Source organism: Vulpes lagopus, chromosome 3 (assembly GCF_018345385.1).
Source record: "Vulpes lagopus strain Blue_001 chromosome 3, ASM1834538v1, whole genome shotgun sequence".
Taxonomy (NCBI): domain Eukaryota; kingdom Metazoa; phylum Chordata; class Mammalia; order Carnivora; family Canidae; genus Vulpes; species Vulpes lagopus.
Window position 1 is genome coordinate 13,143,545 of NC_054826.1, and position 18,617 is coordinate 13,162,161.

Consider the following 18,617-nt stretch of genomic DNA (forward strand, 5'->3'; position numbering starts at 1 on the left):
ATCCCGCCCTGGGCTAAGGCGGCACTAAACCACTGAGCCACCCGGGCTGCCTTCATCTTATTTTTTTATAGTAAACTCTACCCCCACTGTGGGGCTCCAACTCAGCCCCCCAAGATCAAGAGTTGCATGCTCTGGGGCCTCTGAGTGGCTCAGTGGTTGAGCATCTGCCTTCAGCTCAGGGCATGATCCCGGGGTCCTGGGATTAAGTCCTGCTCAGGCTCCTGCAGGGAGCCTGCTTCTCCCTCTGCCTATGTCTCTGCCTCTCTCTCTCTGTCTCTCATGAATAAATAAGTAATCTTCCAAAAGAAAGAAAAGAAAAGAAAAGAAAAGAAAAGAAAAGAAAAGAAAAGAAAAGAAAAGAAAAGAAAAGAAAAGAAGAAAAAGAAAAGAAAGAGAAAGAGAAAGAGAAAGAGAAAGAGAAAGAGAAAGAGAAAGAAAAAGAAAAAGAAAAAGAAAAAGAAAAAGAAAAAGAAAAAGAAAAAGAAAAAGAAAAAGTTGTATGCTCTGACTGAGCCAGGCAGGAGCCCCTAAAATTTTAAATATTTATTAGGTTGTTGGCTTCCTACCACCAGCCAACCAATCAACTCAACCCAACACACACACATACACACACACACAGAATGAACAAAATTATCCTACATTATATAAACCACATTGAAAGCAGTATTGCTTGTAAATTGTGCTTTAATTTCTGCAATCAGATATGATGCAGTGAGATATAAGTATAAACTTTCATTGTACATTGGGAAAATAAAAAGCACATTTATACAGATAAAGCCCAACAGCTTATTCCCTTAAAAAAAAAAAGGTTTTTAAAAAAAAAAAAAAAAAAAAAAAAAGGTTTTGAATGTTTTTAAAGCTAATTCATCTTCAGTGTAAAAACTTGGAGGTATAAACAAACTCAAGATATTATATACAGTAAATTAATGTACATTTCCAAACTTGCACAGTGCAGCATTTTAAACAAAGTAAAGGTCTCATTTCAGCTTTTACTGTTAAGCATAACCCATATCTCAATCTTGAATATAAATGTCACAATATATAAACCCACTGAGAATTCTGTACACAAATACAAGTTTATAGAAATCTGATTTCAAATATAAATACATAAATTGTCATGACCTCACATGTTACAACAGCTTATTTTTCTATTGTAATTAAAAAAAAATCATAGAAAAATATTTCAATGCACATTCAACTGCTATGACAAGGGCCATGACCTTGTGCCTTTGAACCATACTTTGTGGAGTGTAAAGCATCACACCGGGCATTTTTGGAATGAAATTGCTAAGGTTCTAAGATTGAAGAGGCTACTGTATAAATATTCACCTTATAATATGGTAACAAAAATAGTTAGCTCCATAGTGTATCAGGGAGGCAGTGGGGCAGAGAAGTGGAGGTTAGTGCTAGTTTAGGAAGGCCCACAGAGCGCATGTTAAGGTAGCTAATGAACTAGTATACTTTAAAAATCCCTACTGCAAGCCTAACACTGAACTCACTAGTGAGACGCTTAAGGCAACAAGACCGGACATGTGTTTGGCCCCCAATGCCCGAGTCCTGCCCTCTCCTCAACCTCTGTCATTTTAATAGACCAACCTGGCTCATGTGTCAACACAAATGGGGAGAAGAGTAAAGCAATTTCTTCTACGTACAAAAAGACGATTCAGTGCAAACTGAGAAACTTCTTTGTCAATAGTTTGAAAATTTCTTATTGCCCTCAAGCAACTGAACTTTTTCTAAACATGTAACATTCAAATTGGGATCTATACTGGAGAGCAAATGTATATAAAAGGCAAACATTCAACTTGAGACATTCCAACATTAGCTTCCCCCTTTCCTTTTGTGGGATTTAACAGGGTTCCACTGAGAAAAAAAAAAAAACACTGGTCCTTAAAAGTGTACTTTCCTGCATTTAAAAAAATATATATACCATTTAGACAGCAGATCCAAGGTTACCAGGCATAATCAAGTTTCTTCTATGGCTTTAAAATCATTGAGGTACTAAGGAGAACCATCACTTCTGATATTTCTGCTTAATGGCTTCCCTCTGAAAGCCACGTTCCGAAGTGATCCTGCTCACGTATGCGCGGTTAGAGATTCGGGGAGACCGCGTGAGGGTTGCTGCAGAGGGCCGCCGTCACAAATGTCCCCAAGCCTCTGCACACTGTTAGAAAAAGGCAAAGCACTTTCAAACACTGAAGAAGCTCCATAAGAATGGAAGCTCCTTCGGGCAAAGGGATTCCCCCAGTTTAACCAACAGATTTAGCAGCAAGATCCTGGGACTCTGCGCACCATGGCAGGGAGCACGGGGGGACGGCAGCGAGGGGTCCGGAGTGGGCAGAGGGAGACCTGGAGCTGTCGGCACACAGAAAGGGCAGCGTGGTTGGTTGGCTAGCTCACCAGCCCCACACAAAGTGACACAGTCTATGCAGGGGGAGGGACGGCTGGAAATGTCAGGATGGGTGACATGAGTGGAATTTCCCCAGCTTTTCTCCGGCAAGAGGATAGAGAAAGGAAAAATGCTAGGGTTTAAATGAATGCCATTCATCTGAATATCTCTACGTGAGTCTTTCAATTTGCCATACACACATCAGATAAAGCTGAACTTGCTCCGAAGTAAGATGGGTAGCAAGATACACACTGTTCCCAATGACTGGATAAATTATCTTGGCACAGAAAAGATCTGAAGAAAATATTGAGTCCAAGAATGTGTGACCAAAGCCTTTTCTAGTAGTAAACCAGCCACCGCAGGTTCTGTATAATACGCATCAGACAATGGCCACAGTTCGATTATGGGTCAAGTAGTAATTCCTTTCAATTAATAATACTAGAGATCCGGTTTTAATTGCATAGTCTTTCAGGAGCATAAAAACATGAGAATCAGCTCTTTTCCTGAAGCTCCGGGCTTCCTGCTCCAGAGCCCTGGACAAATGCCTCCCTGCCTGCTGCAGTGGTAAGCTGCAGTGTGACCCACTCATCCAGAGAGCAAAGGGGTTCAATACTTGTCCCAACCCTCAATGTCCCTCCTTCATGACCACTGAGTGGACAATCACACGTCTCCTAGATCCACAAACTCATCTTCTCGTTTGGCCAGATCATCTTCATCACCCAGGGCTTTCCAGCCACTGGTGGGAAGGACCGGTTTTGAGGAGTGTCGCTGCAGCAGAGCGAAAGGAAACAAAGAGGACAAGCGGGCCGAGCTCCTCAGCAACGAGGGGCCCTCTGCCGGGAGGGCCCCCTGGCTGTGGTGTCTCTCCTCGATCTTCTCTTGTAAGCGCTCTACCTCCTCCATCATTTCCAAGAGTTTGTTCATGGTGGCCACTCTACCACCACCCAGGATTTGGGCTTCTGGAATCCAGCGCAGGTAGCGCTGGGCCCAGACTTTGATTTCTGGCCCCTCGATGTGAGGCAGCAGCAGTCCGTGGTAGTCGGTGGGCTTGCTGTGCCAGCTGTCATAGAACTCTCGAAAATTGTCTTGCAGCTCATCAGAAGAATTAATTAATTTGCTAATTCTCTTGCCCAGAAGGTTTTTAATTAAATGATCTGTTTCTTCCCTGAAAAATCCTCTTTTGGGAGATGATTTAGATTGAGTGAGTGGTAGAGACAGTTGTCGTTGATGCTTTGAGAGAACACACAAATAGAAATCTCTGGTTAGCCTGAGAGCAGTTACAAATCATACCTTTCAAAGGAAAAAAAAGGTGGGAGTGGGGGGCACATAATCCTGCTTTAACAAGAGTCACGAGAAATCAGAACTGCCATGTGAATGAAGAGTCATTAAAAAGCAGTAACATGGCTTGGCGGGCGGGGGGCCTTGTTTATTCCATGATGCAAATGTTAGATGCACATTGTGTTTATAAACAAATGGGTGAAACCAGGCACAAAAGGAGCTGTGCAGAAAGGTGAGCTGTGACAGGAAGAGAAGCTTTCTACTCCCTCCTCTCTGGGCAGGGGCACGCTAAGTACTCTTGAAGAACAAGCTTTAAAAAAAAAAAAAAAGAAAGAAAGAAAAAAGAACAAGCTTAACTCAAGATGGACCCCCAGTTTAGGGGGTTCTGAATGTGAGGCCTATTCATTTTTTGAAGACAGCAAAATGTTTCTTCTTTGAGAAAGCTTTGAACACCTGGGAGGAAGAAGTGCTGACTACCTGCAGATCTTGTGGCTTCAATGAACCATGTTTGTAGGTTGTCAGGCATCCAGTGGGAGTTTAGGCTTATGTCACAGAGATTCTTTTGGACAAAGAGATAGGTGGGAGCAGAAGGAATCTGAGGAACTGGCTAAGTGGGCCAGATGTTCTCACCTGACAAGCTGCCCAGGGCAGAAAACGTGACAGCATTTACATTATTTCCCTCCTCAGTAATTCTACCTGCAGCCAAAGCAAGGTGTTCTAAACTGAGGAGCACCAGGAAGGGGCTGTGAAGATGGGTAAGGAGGTAAAAGGTTACAAGGACCCCTGGGGCCCAACGGAGAGGTCAGCAATGTGGGGAGACACATTTCTACCCAGCTCTTTTGCTCCTGAGGTGTTCGTTTGAAATAAGAACAGTCATGAGTTTTATGGGCAGGCTAGCCCTACAACTCTCTAATATATTCCTGCACTGGTTCTTCCTTGTGGAGGGGGAAAAAAAAAAAAGCATCCTTTATTACGTAATATAGAGAAACAACAAAAATATAAAGAAGAAAAGCGAAACCACCCACAATGCCACAACTGAGAGCTGACCAGGACTTCTGCCTTTCAGGCTGCGGACAAGAGAGCTGAAGGCCAGGAGTCAGCAGCTCGGCCTCTCTCCTCCCCAGGGACCAAGGGGAATTAGTCTGGGCTGGGGACCGCGGAAGGCAGGTGGAAGCTAACAGCCGCTACATGTTTACTGCCTGCCACGTTCTGTGCTCAGTGCTTTACATGCATGGACTCGGCCAATTCTCGGAGTCGCTGTTACTGCCCCGTTTTACCAACGAGGAAACTAAGGGGCAGAGGTTAGGAATACACAAAGACCCAGCTAGAAAGTGCTGAAGGTCGTTTTACACACAATCAGTCTGGCTCCAGAGACTGGGCTCTTAACAGAATTTCAGTTGTCTTGGAAGCCCCTACCCTCAACCCCTAAGCGAACAGTGGGTTCGAGAAGGGCAGGGTGGCAGTGGCATGCCTGGTCGAGGCTGAGGGTTGAGGTTGAGACTGCAAGCCCGAGCAGGCCCCACAGCATCAAACAGTAATTAAAAAGGAGTGCTTCATGCTGGTCAGCCACAGCCTCTTTAGTTTCTACAGAACTTCTCCAAGGCCATTGGCCCACTAGCAAGGGGCCCTAAGCTCAACACATGATGTCCTAACACAAAGGCTTCAAAGTTCCTTGTTGCCCCAGCCCCAGGTCTGCTGTAGCCAATACAACCTGAGATTCTCCACCACTGTGGCTCAAACCTCTTGCGCCAGTCAGCTCCTGGAGCCTAGGCCATCTGCTCCTGATTACGAGAAGGGACACTCAGAAAAACTGGATCTGAGCACAAAAATGAAATCCAGTCATCCAAAGGGGAGCCTCAGTTTCCTCCCATGCAAAATAAAGGATTAGGCCTCGCTGTCTCTGAGGTTCCACGCCTCTCGGGCCCAGCACAGTTCTGTAATCCTGAACAGGTGAGAAGTGTGCATGCAGCCACCAGGGGGCACAGCGCACCAAGGAAAAACTGACCTCAGGCCAAGCTGTTCCGGGGCTCAGGACAGTTCTGGTCCAGCTGGCAGGCAAGAGACTAAACTGGGAGGGGAAACATCCACCCTGGCCCTGAGGACCCTTGAAAGAGTAAAGCAACAGTTCTAAGTTGTTCAGCAGCTGGCATCATCTGCAAATGCAGGGGTTGGTCCACCTGGCCGCCAAGCCTCTTTAGAATGGAGCACCCCCCACACCAGGACCGGCCAGACTCCCTGGACAGCAGGTGGGATCAGAAGTAGGGCAGTGGAAGGCAGAGATACACACTGACTTGGGATTCACCAACACCGCTTTCCTTTGTGGCGTCTGGTGGAGGGGAAACTCTGGGCCAGGAGACAGAGCTAGGAGATGCCATGGAAATTGTTTATCCTTTAAGGACTTTTTTTTTCATACCTAGTACAATCAGTAATAAGTATATGAAGGGACATCCAAATAATGTGACACTTTGGGTTAATGGCACAGGTCAGCAAATGACAGCCCATGGCCAAATCAGGCCTGGTGCCTATTGCTGTGACTACTGGACACCACCGTGCCCATGTGCTTATGTGCCATCTGTGGCTGCTCCTGTGCCACATCAACCTGGGGCGGGGGGAACTGTGCTAGACAGAGTATAGCTCTTAACAGAAAAAAACTGTAGCTGAATCTCATGAAGAAAGGTCTTGCTTTTGAAGACATGAGACGGTACAGACAGAGCAAAACCCACAATCAATACTCCTTTTACCCTGCTAACCAGACTCAGGCAGTGGGTACACACCATCCGGTACAGCACAACTGCCTTGGCAGTGACATCCCCAGTGACAATCGGCAGATGGCCATGTCTCAGCAGGGGAAAGGCTGATGTACTGAAAGCAAAGGGTTCTCACAGGCCCTGACAGTTGGCAGCCCATGAGTCCTGACTTTGAGACTGGTTACGGAATCCATCTGTAACTTTTAACCTTACATACACAGGGATCTCTGAGCAGATAAAGGGGGTCACCTTACTTTGAAACGCATTCCTTTCCGCTGGCCTTTGTCCAGTTTTGGCTTTTCCACATAAAGAGGGTTTTTGAGCAACATCTGGGCTTTGGGTTCAAACTGTACAGACCAATCCCACACGGTGAGCAGATTCAAAGGCTTGCTTTGTGTATCCTGGTGTTCCCTACCCTGCCAAAACAAGCACAGGTCACGATGGCTTCCAGGGAAGGCTGAGGAAAGCGAACACACAATGCTGAGGGACGGGCCCCAGAAGGGGCACTCCTGACCGGAGACCAAACACTCATGGGTCCCTCATTTTTAAAGGTTACGTATGGGGGATCCCTGGGTGGCGCAGTGGTTTGGCGCCTGCCTTTGGCCCAGGGCGCGATCCTGGAGACCCGGGATCGAATCCTACATCGGGCTCCCGGTGCATGGAGCCTGCTTCTCCCTCTGCCTGTGTCTCTGCCTCTCTCTCTCTCTTTGTGACTATCATAAATAAATAAAAATTAAAAAAAAATTTAAAAAAAAAAAAAAAAAATAAAGGTTACGTATGGAGACAGAACATAAAGACTCCTAACTCGGGGAAACGAACTAGGGGTGGTGGAAGGGGAGGAGGGCGGGTGTTGGAGGGGAATGGGTGACGGGCACTGAGGTGGACACTTGACGGGTGAGCACTGGGTGTTTTTCTGTATGTTGGTAAATTGAACACCAATAAAAATTAATTTTAAAAAAATAAAATAAAATATTAAATTAAAAAAAATAAATAAATAAAGGTTACATATGGCTGTCAGTAGTTGTTCACTTAAGGTTCCGGGCAGGAAGGGAGAGAGGAAAGAAGGTCACATTACTTTCCAGTGGGCCACGTGCCAGCCACTGATAGGCACTTTCACGACAAATCTGTGAGGTCACTATTTCTCATATTTTATACTCGAGGAAACTGAGGCTCAGAAAACTGAATTAAACTGCCTAAGATCTTGATGCTGGTGGGTGACAGGCTGGGATTTGGAACTGGGGCTATGTGACCAGAGGTCCAGGTTCTGGGCCCCTTCACTGAGGAATTTGCTCCAAAGGGCCAGCTGAGGCAAACCTGGAGGCTGGCAGCATTAAGCTTGGTTAGAAAGTAAAACTCCCAGGAGCAAGGCCTCAAGAGCGGCTAAAGGAGCTTCAGATGGCAAGTAAAAGTCTAGCTTCCCTGCTCTGCCTGTCTCTATTCTCTTCAGAGGAACTCCAGGCATCAGGTAAATGGAAGAGAAGCCTGGCCATCTTTACAAAGAACAACTTTTAATTTTCCATAATTCCCCAGCTCCAATACTTGCTCCCGGCTCCAATATTTGCTGTGTGGCCTTGGGCCCGTTTCTCATCCTCTCAGTGCCTCAGCTCCTCAGGGATAAGCATGTAGACCTCACAGGGGGCTCTGAGAATGATCAAAACCCAGAAAGCACCCAAAACAAGGCCCAGTATGTACTTAGTGTTCTAGAAATACATTTATCATCCAAACTACTGCAACTACTTGTGAGCCAGGGCTTCTTTAATACACAGGTTCCGAGGGGCGCCTGGGTGGCTCAGTCGGTTAAGCGTCTGCCTTTGGCTCTGGTCATAACCTTAGGATCCTGGGATCGAGCTCTGTGTTGGACTCCCTGCTCAGTGGGGTGTCTGCTTCACCCTCTGCCCCACCCCCACCTTGTGCGCACATTCTCTCTCTGTCAAATAAATAAATAAAATCTTTTAAAAAAAATACACAGGTTCCTAAGAGGGACTCTTACCATGTTAATATCTTTTTGATGAGGCGAATTGAAGAAGAAGGTGCTAAAAATAGGTAAGTATAGACTATCTGACAAAACAGTCAAGTAAGTCTCCGTGAAATCAAATGCTGGGGGATGCTGGTGCACCAGCTGCCACACACAATCTAAGAACAGCAGGAACACGGGAACCTATGTGAAAACAAGATACATATTACTGAGTAGGCACTAAAAGTCCAGGGCCAGCTATCTCAAGGGGCAGCCATCTCAACAGTCGTACAATAACCATCTCTGAGCACTACCTTCTCTGGGAAACAGTAGACTTCGCCTCAGTCAAAGCAATGGATATGCTCAACTGAAGTCACATGCCTGTAGATTAATATCAGTATTTGGCAGTATTGATCTGTGTAAAAGACATTTCAAAGATGAAGTATGTAAAATCTCACTATCGATTAAGCACTGACAGATGAACACTTGCAACTGATTTTGAGGATAGGGAACACTCGAACCCCAATTAAGTGAAACTGTTACCTCCCCACCAAAAGAGTTCCATTCTTCTCATTTGTAGATTGCCAAAAAACTGTACTCAAAATATTTTGTCAATATTCCTTTTTCCACCCCCACCACTGATGGTGCAGAAGAGATGAGAAACAAGGCAGAAGCAGCAAAGGTGAGTTTCTAAGCTTTTTTCACAAGTGTACAGATTTTTTTTTTTTTTTTTGGCACAGATGTTTTTAACTGATAGCCTCATTTATTAGCTAGCCAGAGGTGAGTCTGTAATGGTAGAGATAGTTTTCTAGGGTGCTTTGTTATTCACAAAGTATTTATCCTTCTGAGTTGCCAGTGATCCTATCAGTGGGTAAGACAAGCCAGGTCACAGTCTCTCCCTTATGGAGGCTGCTGAGACCTCATGCAGCTAAGAGAGACAGGAGTTGGGAATCCAGTTTATGAATCAAATCCAGGGCTGTACCAATTATATCACAAAGCAGACCACCCAATTTTCCTTTAAAACTCCAATATGGTGTCAACTAAAGTATAAAAATACAATTTAAAAAATTTAAGAGACTGGGGCACCTGAGTGCCCAGTCAGTTAAGCAACTGACTTAGTTTCAGCTCATTTCATAGTTTCATGGTTCGTGGGATCAAGACCCACGTGAGGCTCCCTGCTCAGTGCAGAGTCATGCTCACTCTTTCTCTCTCTGCGCCCCCACCCAAATAAATCTTTAAAAAAATAAAAATAACTTAAAAAATTTTATAATGAAAATAAGTTTTAAAAATTTAAGAAATGAAATAAAAGTGGTCACATATTAGAAGAAAAAAGAAAAATCAACAACTCCAACATGTTGATGTTGAGATGCTAAGAAATGTTTATATAACAACTTTCCCCCCTCATTTTTCTGCTCAACGAAGCATTTAAACAGAGTGGAAAATATCTGAACCTTATTGCAGAATCAGGAAAATGGGCTCGGAAAGTTTGGACAACTTCTCCAAAGGCTGGGTGAAAGCCGATCAGACTGGATGGGCTCTTGGACTTACATTCCCCTGGATGTGGTACCTGTCAGTCCTCACTTTCTTGAGATATCCAAAACCTACTCTTCTCGACAAAGTATCTGCTCTCTCTGCCCATCATGTTATTTGAGTCCCACTAACCTTGCCAAGTTCCTCAGAAAGGCAAAGTCCATTCCAAGACTGAAAATTGTGATTTCCCTTTAGCCTGATGGGACACAGATGAGCAGAGACCAGGCCTGAAAGAAACCTCAAGGCCTAGCTAGAGAAGCTGGGGTCTTCCAGGAACACACCAAGACGTGGAGGGCAGGAGCCATGGGTTCTCCATTCCCATAGCATGCTACGCCAGGCTGTTCCCCACTACAAGCAGACGTTTATTATCTAGAGTAAGAGCACCAGGAATCCTGCTTCTAGAATACGGGAACTTCGCAGGTGACTTAATTAAAGAAAGTTCACCTGTTTTCATTTTCCCTTCCACAGTCATTAATAATGCAGCCAAAGGAGTTTGCACAGCTGCAGCTGAGATAAGTACACCACAATCTGGGAAGGCTAAGGGGCCTAAACAACAGTGCTAACTTTCCGATGCCTAGAATTCAGGGTCCGGGCGTGGAGCAATTCACATGGCCAGAAGCAGAAGAGTGGTGTACACAGTGGACACACACCGCCAAGGAGGTCCTGGTAACGGATGGCATTAACTAACCCCATGCTTTAGTCTAAAAAGATTTATGTACTAGTATATATTTTCTGTAAGAAACTTGTATACTGGATATTCATTTTTTTTTTGCAAAGCCTAATTTAACAGAAACTGTGGGAGTCTCTCTGAATTCATTCTTAAGGTTTATAAATCAATGTTATTCCCACCATGAAATAAATATCCACTCTTGGTGTACACAATTTAGAAGAGAGGGATCTGAATATGCTTACTAACCTCCCTTTCCTTGGGGAAGGGTTTCAATACTGCTTAAAGAATTCAGAATCCTCAGACAGTAAGGGGAACACAGCCTCCCTAACACGCCCATAGGCACACACTCTGCAAGCAGTAACCCTCCATGTGAAGGTGAGTACTAAGTAAGAGACCAGGCACTTCTGTGAGGTGGACACTCACCTCCTCTTTGTCACTTTGACGGAGGTGGTTGCAGCGATCCAGGAAACAGTGGCCGCCCATGATCCACTCCTTCTGGACGAGGCTCTGGAAACCAACCCTGGTTCTGCAGTGGGGGTCCATCATCACTTGTACCAGAGAGGAAATGAGGCAGCAGAGGTCCGAAGCGTTCTCCTCTGGGAGGGGCCCCAGCGCCAGCAGAGAGAGGCAGGAGAGCATGACATTACTAAGCTGCAAAGAGCACTCGCACCCAGCAGCCCTGGTGGCCCAGCAGTTTAGCGCTGCCTTCAGCCCAGGGCCTGATCCTGGAGACCAGGGATCGAGTCCCACATCAGGCTCCCGGCACGGAGCCTGCTTCTCCTCCCTCTGCCTGTCTCTCTGTCTGTCATAAATAAATAAAATCTTTTTTTTTTTTTTTTTTAAAAAGCACTCACACCCGCACAATTAAGAGCAGGGCTCCCCAAACCAAAGTCTGCCCACTACTGGCAGGTAAGCCCTACTTCCCTGGAGGCAAGGGCCAGCGGGAAACAAGGCAGTGTTTTCAGACTGAGAGACAAACCGCTCTGGCCAGACTCATACAGGTTCCGGCAAACTCTGGCACTAAGCATGGATCTGCTAACAAAATGAATAAAATGCGGCCTGCCAAATCCCCTGTCAGCACGGGGCATCCTGGGGTGCCACACAATGAGAGCAGAACCATCCACATGATGGGGGGGGGGGTCTTCTGGGCCTCACAGACCAGCTCAACCTCTTTCAGCTGCTGTGTCAAAGCAGAAGTCCTCACCGGACCCACTGTTCCAAGACGCAGCTGCTTCTCAGACTCGGCTCAGGGCTCCTTTCTGCCATTCCCGATTTCTCCATTGCCTCTACTCTAGAGGAAATTTAAGATCTCTGGATCCCTAATTCCCACCTCCACAACTCTCTCTGCTTCGGGCTGAGAGCACAGAGGTGCCTGCTGCCCTTTGTGTCACCCAGAGGAGAAACACCTTTGGGTCCACCTCCACGCACCCACCCCTGAGCACACCCCGTACAAAAGCCTGGATGACAAAAATTCTGCTCACACGCTTGCTTCATGTGCATTCATGACTCACAGCAAATGAAAGCATACTACCATCCATGAACCTGCCTTAGAATTTTCAGATCCTAAAAGGTAGGGTCTACACCCCCGTGGTTTCCTCTTTACAAAAAGAAGTACAACTCAAGTTGCTATTTAAAAATGTCCATGAGGATGACGTGCTAGTAGCAGTGCACTTAGAGAAACTTGAGAATGAGTTAGTAAGTACGTAAGGTGTTTCCACTGTGAAAACTCTTTCATTCTGACCCTGTAACTGTAAGGCACGGTTTACAATCCAGGCTTATGCTTGTGCTTCTCTTTCTCTTCTAAAAGACAAGTCTAAACTAAGGGAACATGTGGATTTAAAAGAACCAGAGTTTGGTCTATGGGGTGCTACTGGTTTTTGAAACAAGTTTCATTTTTAAGTGGATCTTCCTTCTTGCATCTGAAGCATATAAATAGTACATCATTAGTAACAGAAAGAGGGGCTAGAAAATGAGATTTCAGATGAGACAACTCAGTCATCCATCTGGGAGTGAATGACTTCTCATACCTTAGCCAAAGATTCAGATTTCGTTTTATGGAACTCTCAGTGGTTCAGTCTGGCCCTGGGTACTTCTGCTCTCAGACTCCAATCTCTATCCTTCCTCCTTTGCACCAGTTACTCAGTACTCTGTTCTGCCACTGGTGGGTAGGTATTTTTCAATTATGTGCTCAGGTCAACTCTCTCATTAGGCTGTAAACTTCTAGATGGCAGAATTATAGAACTCTGCACACGGCAGGTGCTCAATAAATGTCTTAAAATTGAAGTCAGTGAGTCAGTTTCAGGTGGAACAGAAGCCCCAGGCAGACTCATTTTCCAACCTGCCCACAGAGGCTAAATTTCAGCAGTCACAGAGTGTATCAGAGCAAGGCAAAAGCCTGAGGGGATCTACTGAATTGGAAGTACAGTTTATAAGGAGCTGAAAATATTCTAAACAGCAAATATAATATTCTAGCGCAGATCTAACCAATTCCAGCTTTAAATAAAAGCAGTTTGGGGACACCTGGGTGGCTCAGCGGTTGAGCATCTGCCTTTTGCTCAGGGCGTGATCCCGGAGTTCTGGGATCGAGTCCCGCATTGGGCTCCCTGCATGGAGCTTGCTTTTCCCTCTGCCTGTGTCTCTGCGTCTTTCTCTCTCTCTGAGTCTCTCATGAATAAATAAATAAAATCTTTAAAAATAAATAAATAAATAAATAAATAAATAAATAAATAAAAGCAGTTTATACCTATTTTTACACATTCTGAATGTTTATGTCCTGTCAGCATGTTAAGCATGTTAATTAAGCCCACTGAGGAAAAGGAAATCATGACCCACAAAGTTTCAAGGGCAACTGCACAAGGTTGTCAAACACAAAGGTATATAAAAATAACAGTTAAACCAGCCACAGGTTACTTTATAGAAAAGGAATTATCAAAAGATTTTAACTTCAACCAAGTTAATATAAAACAAAACCCAAAGCATTGGAAATGTGAGCTTTGGTGAAGATACCAAACAATTCCTTCTTGGGCTGCAAACAGATCTGCCAAGTTCTAAATGAAGTATTTATTTTTAAACCATAACACTGACCTCAAACACAAAGGATTCCAAGGTCAGTATAGAAAAGAATGGGAGGGATTTCTACACAAGCTCACTCCTTTTATTAGACAATTCCAATTCCATAAAGCTGTGAGTACAGAAATTGAGTCTTGAGTGAAGGAAAATGAAAAACACTCTTTGTTGCTTTAAATATATTACCTAAAAGAAGAACGTTCATGTTTTGTGCTTCTAGACATTCTGTAATCTCAATTGCTTTTTTCAGGCAACGTCTAAATTAGAAAGAGACAAGAAAAGGGGTGTTAGTTCCTGATGGTTCCTCATCGAAACGATGAGAAGTTTAGAGACAGAAAACTGAAGACTAAGGGAGACAATCAATTTAAAATTGATGTTAAAATGTTCCCAGGTGACTTCTCAACTACAAACTCTTATTGAGAACTCACGCCTAAGTCTGGCCCGTGAGTCCCAGGAAGACCCGCCAATGCCCACATCGGAAATTGTGCCCCACACCACATCATTTAATTCAAGGTCACTTCCAAACATGTCAGTGTGGCTGATAAGATCCAATATGCCCAGAAATCTCTTTTGTCTCTCTCTCTACACACTATTCCTTTAACAGCTTTGACTTTTCTCGACTTATAACTAGGGGCTTCACATACGCTGTTGTCTGCCTGCAGCAGGGGTGCCTTCCTGGCGACTCTTCATTTGGTAAAAGATGCTCAACCTTCTCTACCTACCCCACATAATGAAGTGTTCTTTTCTGTATAACATTTATCACTGTTTACAATAATATATTCAAATTACGGGACAAAAAACAAAAACAAAAACACAAATTATGGGACATGCACCAGGCTCTTCAACAGGTAAGTGTTTGGAGGGCTGAGACTCCTTTTCACACACCTTATTGGCAGAACTGAGAGAGAGATTCCAGGCCAGGTCAAGGGAAGAATTCTTCTCTTTCCTCAAAAGAATCCTAGGGTTGGAGCTATTCTCACACCCCTGGTCACCATTCTGTTCTGTGCCTCCCTTCACCCTCTCTACTACTTAACAGCAACAGAGGGGAGCTATTCAAAATATGCAGTAGGGAAGGGAATGTAATTCTGTCTCCAGGAATCTCAATCTAATTCCCAAACCCAAAATGACTAATTGAGATTAATCATGAAATTATGAGAAAAATGATATTTTTTTTTCAACAGGTAATATACACGAGACACGTAATTCAGAAAGGAATTCAGTAAAAAATCAACATCCCTCCCCTTGGCAGTCCTGGTTCCTGCCTGGAGGCCAGGCCAGCTGCTTCGGTTAGGATCCTGGGTTGCCTTGCCCCCTCCTCTGCAGTCTTTCCATGCCTCAGGTAGAGCCTACAGAGATCTCTTAGTGAGCAGTAGTATGTCCAAAAATTCAGATCAAATGAGCACAGAACACATAACATTTAAATCCAGCTGAGCCCTGAATAGAACATATGATCTAAGAACCATTAACTGTGAAATATAAATTGTCAATTTGCTTTACTACTTTGAATCAGAGAACCACAAAATTCATGAGCAAAAGAATAGCTTAAAATACCTGATTATATCAAGCCAACTGCTATTTTCCAACAGAGAAAACCATTTTATATCTGTGTCCCAAAATTCCGTACTATTATCTGAAAAAAAAAAAAAAAAAGAGTAAGAAGTTAGGTCACTGTTCCCTGACACATCTGCCGCGCAAAATCCATGCTACCCAAGCCTGCTGTTCAGTCAGTCTCAGACCTGGACTGTAGAATCCAAGCACAGATCTCCGCTTTTAAGAAAAGGACATTTCCAGACTTCGGCTCAAATGGTGTTTGAACTCTATGCCCCAGGAAGGAGGTAGCAGTCAAAAATGGATTTTTTGGATATCTGTTGCTCAAATAAAAAGTACCTCCCACAGTATGTCTATAAAGTCACAGTTTACCTTAGAACTCAACAGGGAGAATAACATGTTTTAGGCAGAAAATAGTGTCCTATACTGTTCCTACTAGTGATCTGGACTCAGCCGGCCAAAGGGAGAGACCTAGCTTCTGTTGAAACCCTAAATACACGAACACATTTTCCTTGCACGCTCCTACCCCTCATCCCCCGACCCTGATAGAGAGAGCCCTGCATTTCATGGATGTCTGATACATGTCAAAGCTGCAAACTCAAATCAGTGACAAGGCAGACGCTTCTCCAAGTCCTGGAAGATGAGGATGAAGTGTAGAAGCACAGTCCTGCAACAGCTAGAGCAGAGACCACTTTACTTTTCAGGGATCCTTTTTATAGTCTGTTACTGGAGAAGTTTCTCTGAATGTGTAGAGCACCCAAAATTTAAGATTTGCAAAAAACAAACCAAAAAACCTACCTACCCCCCTCGAAAGACCCCCAAAACCAATGAACTAGTGCAATGTATCACTCTCTGCCAAGTCCCTGCTTTTTATAAATCTATTTTATAACACACAACGCAATGTGTTCTCATTAGAAGTGGACACTGCTGTTTCCCCAGGTATCATATTCATCTTTATCTCAAATGTCTCCATAGTCAGTGCCTATGATGGAAATGCCATAAATGTTGGCTGAATGAATGAATCCTCAAATAGATGGAATTTGTTAGGCTATGAAATCCAAGTTAGGAAAAATTCCCTGTAAGTGTGACTAATCTCAGGTGGTAATACAGACTCACTGAAGAACGAGAACAGGTAACTGAACAGGTTAACCAGGATTCCAGTCCTAAATTGTTCACAGTGGGCAGCCTGGGCAGGGAAGTGGGGGTGGCTGGGATGGGCATATTTCATTTCCTACACTGTCCATTTCTGCTTAATCAGAAGGAAAAAGAGATGTTTCCACTTAGGGTGGGGGTGGGAGGGTCCATTCAAAAAACCACCAATGAAAATAAACAGACCCTTCGTTTTTCTAAGTCACTGTGAGACAGCCTGTGAATGCCGGTATTGCACAGTTACACAACTTTTAAAGGGAGAAGCCCGTGTTCATCTCTGGACACCTGGGGTGCTGGAGATGGAGACAGAAAAGAGGTGGGCCTGTGCTCATGGCCATGAGAAGGGGCAGGGAGGCAAAAGCCTGGAGAAAAATCGGGGGGCAGATGTGGCAACGACATGGCCCCTTGGCCACCAGTCCTCCATGCCATGACACCAACCCTCATGGCCAGGAGCCCCTGGTGCATACGGAGCCCAGGGAAAAGGTACCAACTTTCACCTGATCCACATGGCATGTTATTCCCCATGTGACAGAAAGATTTTGCTCAGCATTCTTCTCACCTATCAGAAACAGCTGTTTAAATTTAGAGTATGCAGTCTGGATGTCCTGCAAAGACAGGAAGTTGGTTGACAGGTCTTCAGTTTTAACAATTTCATAGGGTGGCCTGTGGATGGTCTTGTAAATTCTAGGGATCAAAAAGTAACATGAGATTAGAAAAGTAGATGTGGAAAAAAAAAAAAAAAAGAAAAGTAGATGTGAATTAGAAATAGTTTATTTGTCCTGAGCACTTACAGGACTAGCATAGGACTGTCGTTCCCAGTCAGCAAAGGAAGCATGTAGAGCACTTGCTGGCCCAAGATCATGAAGATTATAAACTGAAAGAGCCATGATTTGAACCTAAGGCAATATAACTTCAAAGTCTTCTTCTTTAAATAAAAATTAAAAAAAAAATTTTAAAAGAAAGGGATCCCTGGGTGGCGCAGCGGTTTAGCGCCTGCCTTTGGCCCAGGGCACGATCCTGGAGACCCGGGATCGAATCCCACATCGGGCTCCCGGTGCATGGAGCCTGCTTCTCCCTCTGCCTATGTCTCTGCCTCTCTCTCTCTCTCTCTCTCTCTCTCTCTCTCTGTGACTATCATAAATAAATAAAAATTAAAAAAAATTTTTTTTAAAAAGTCTTCTTCTTTTCTGTTTTTAATTTACCCACTTTGGGTTTTTTTAATATTTTGAAATTTTTTTTTAATATTTTGAAAATTTTCAAAAGTATTAAAGGACAGTGACATAGGCCATGAGCTAGATCTGACCAATGTTACCACTATAGCCATCATGCCACTACCCCCTAAATACTTTGGTGTGCATCTCTAGAAACAATGTGGTTGGCATTCTTAATGATTATGTTATACTGTTATCCTTTCAAAGTTTCATCTCTACACCCAGTGCGGGGCTTGAACTCATGACCCCAAGATCAAGAGTGGCATCCTCCACCAGCAAGCCAGCCACGTGTCCCTCCTTTCAAGGTTATTAAAAACAACCATTTTATGTGGTATTCTTGAGCATTAACTTAGCAGGTAAACAGGAGTGAATGTACTATTAAGAACTGTTCCCCTGCTTCTGGAAAAACAAGAACTAAGCTAATTGGTAACAATATGTAGACTAGTACTGACCCATCCAAGAAGCTCTTTTGGATTTGTAAACTGCCATCATCCTGTTCTTTGGGCAGTGCTGACATTTTCAAAAGGGCACATCCATTGTGGCAGGACCAGCACCATATCTGCAAAGGGGAATACAGGTTTTTCAGTCATACACAATCCAGCAGGAGTCAGGTAAGCTTAGCATTTAAATTCATACAGGGAAATGTTTAACCTCAGTAAGAAATGGCTGGATATATTCAACTTTGTTAAGCCCAAGAGTAACTATGTACAATGAAAAACACTGATTTAGGGATCCCTGGGTGGCGCAGCGGTTTGGCGCCTGCCTTTGGCCCAGGGCACGATCCTGGAAACCCGGGATCGAATCCCACGTCGGGCTCCCGGTGCATGGAGCCTGCTTCTCCCTCTGCCTGTGTCTCTGCCTCTCTCTCTCTGTGTGTGTGACTATCATAAATAATAAATAAAATTTAAAAAAAAAAACCCATATCTTTAAAAAAAAAAAGAAAGAAAGAAAAACACTGATTCAGTCTTAAAACAAACCAGGTCAAGACAAGCACACTCAGCCTCGCCTATGGTATAACATACCCCTCTTGACTTGGCTCTCGTGCTGGGAGCCTGGACGATAGCATCACCACCAT

At 44.2% G+C, this 18,617-nt stretch overlaps 1 protein-coding gene across 2 annotated transcripts in view; it reads right to left on the minus strand.

Moving 5' to 3' along the window:
* Positions 1 to 666: 666 nt before the first annotated feature.
* MTMR12 (myotubularin related protein 12) overlaps positions 667 to 18,617 on the minus strand; it is a 72,899-nt gene continuing 54,948 nt past the window's right edge. Inside the window, exons 9-17 of one of the 2 annotated variants that reach the window (XM_041749507.1) lie at positions 17,995 to 18,101; positions 16,891 to 17,015; positions 15,186 to 15,264; positions 13,821 to 13,891; positions 10,992 to 11,164; positions 8,405 to 8,572; positions 6,669 to 6,830; positions 5,673 to 5,771; positions 667 to 3,619 (exon numbers count right to left, since the gene is read on the minus strand). In XM_041749507.1, the coding sequence (XP_041605441.1) occupies positions 3,050 to 3,619; positions 5,673 to 5,771; positions 6,669 to 6,830; positions 8,405 to 8,572; positions 10,992 to 11,164; positions 13,821 to 13,891; positions 15,186 to 15,264; positions 16,891 to 17,015; positions 17,995 to 18,101 (1,554 nt within the window). In that variant the 3' untranslated portion in view covers positions 667 to 3,049. The remainder of the gene's footprint in view (positions 3,620 to 5,672; positions 5,772 to 6,668; positions 6,831 to 8,404; positions 8,573 to 10,991; positions 11,165 to 13,820; positions 13,892 to 15,185; positions 15,265 to 16,890; positions 17,016 to 17,994; positions 18,102 to 18,617) is intronic. The other variant, XM_041749508.1, reaches the window with a different exon arrangement.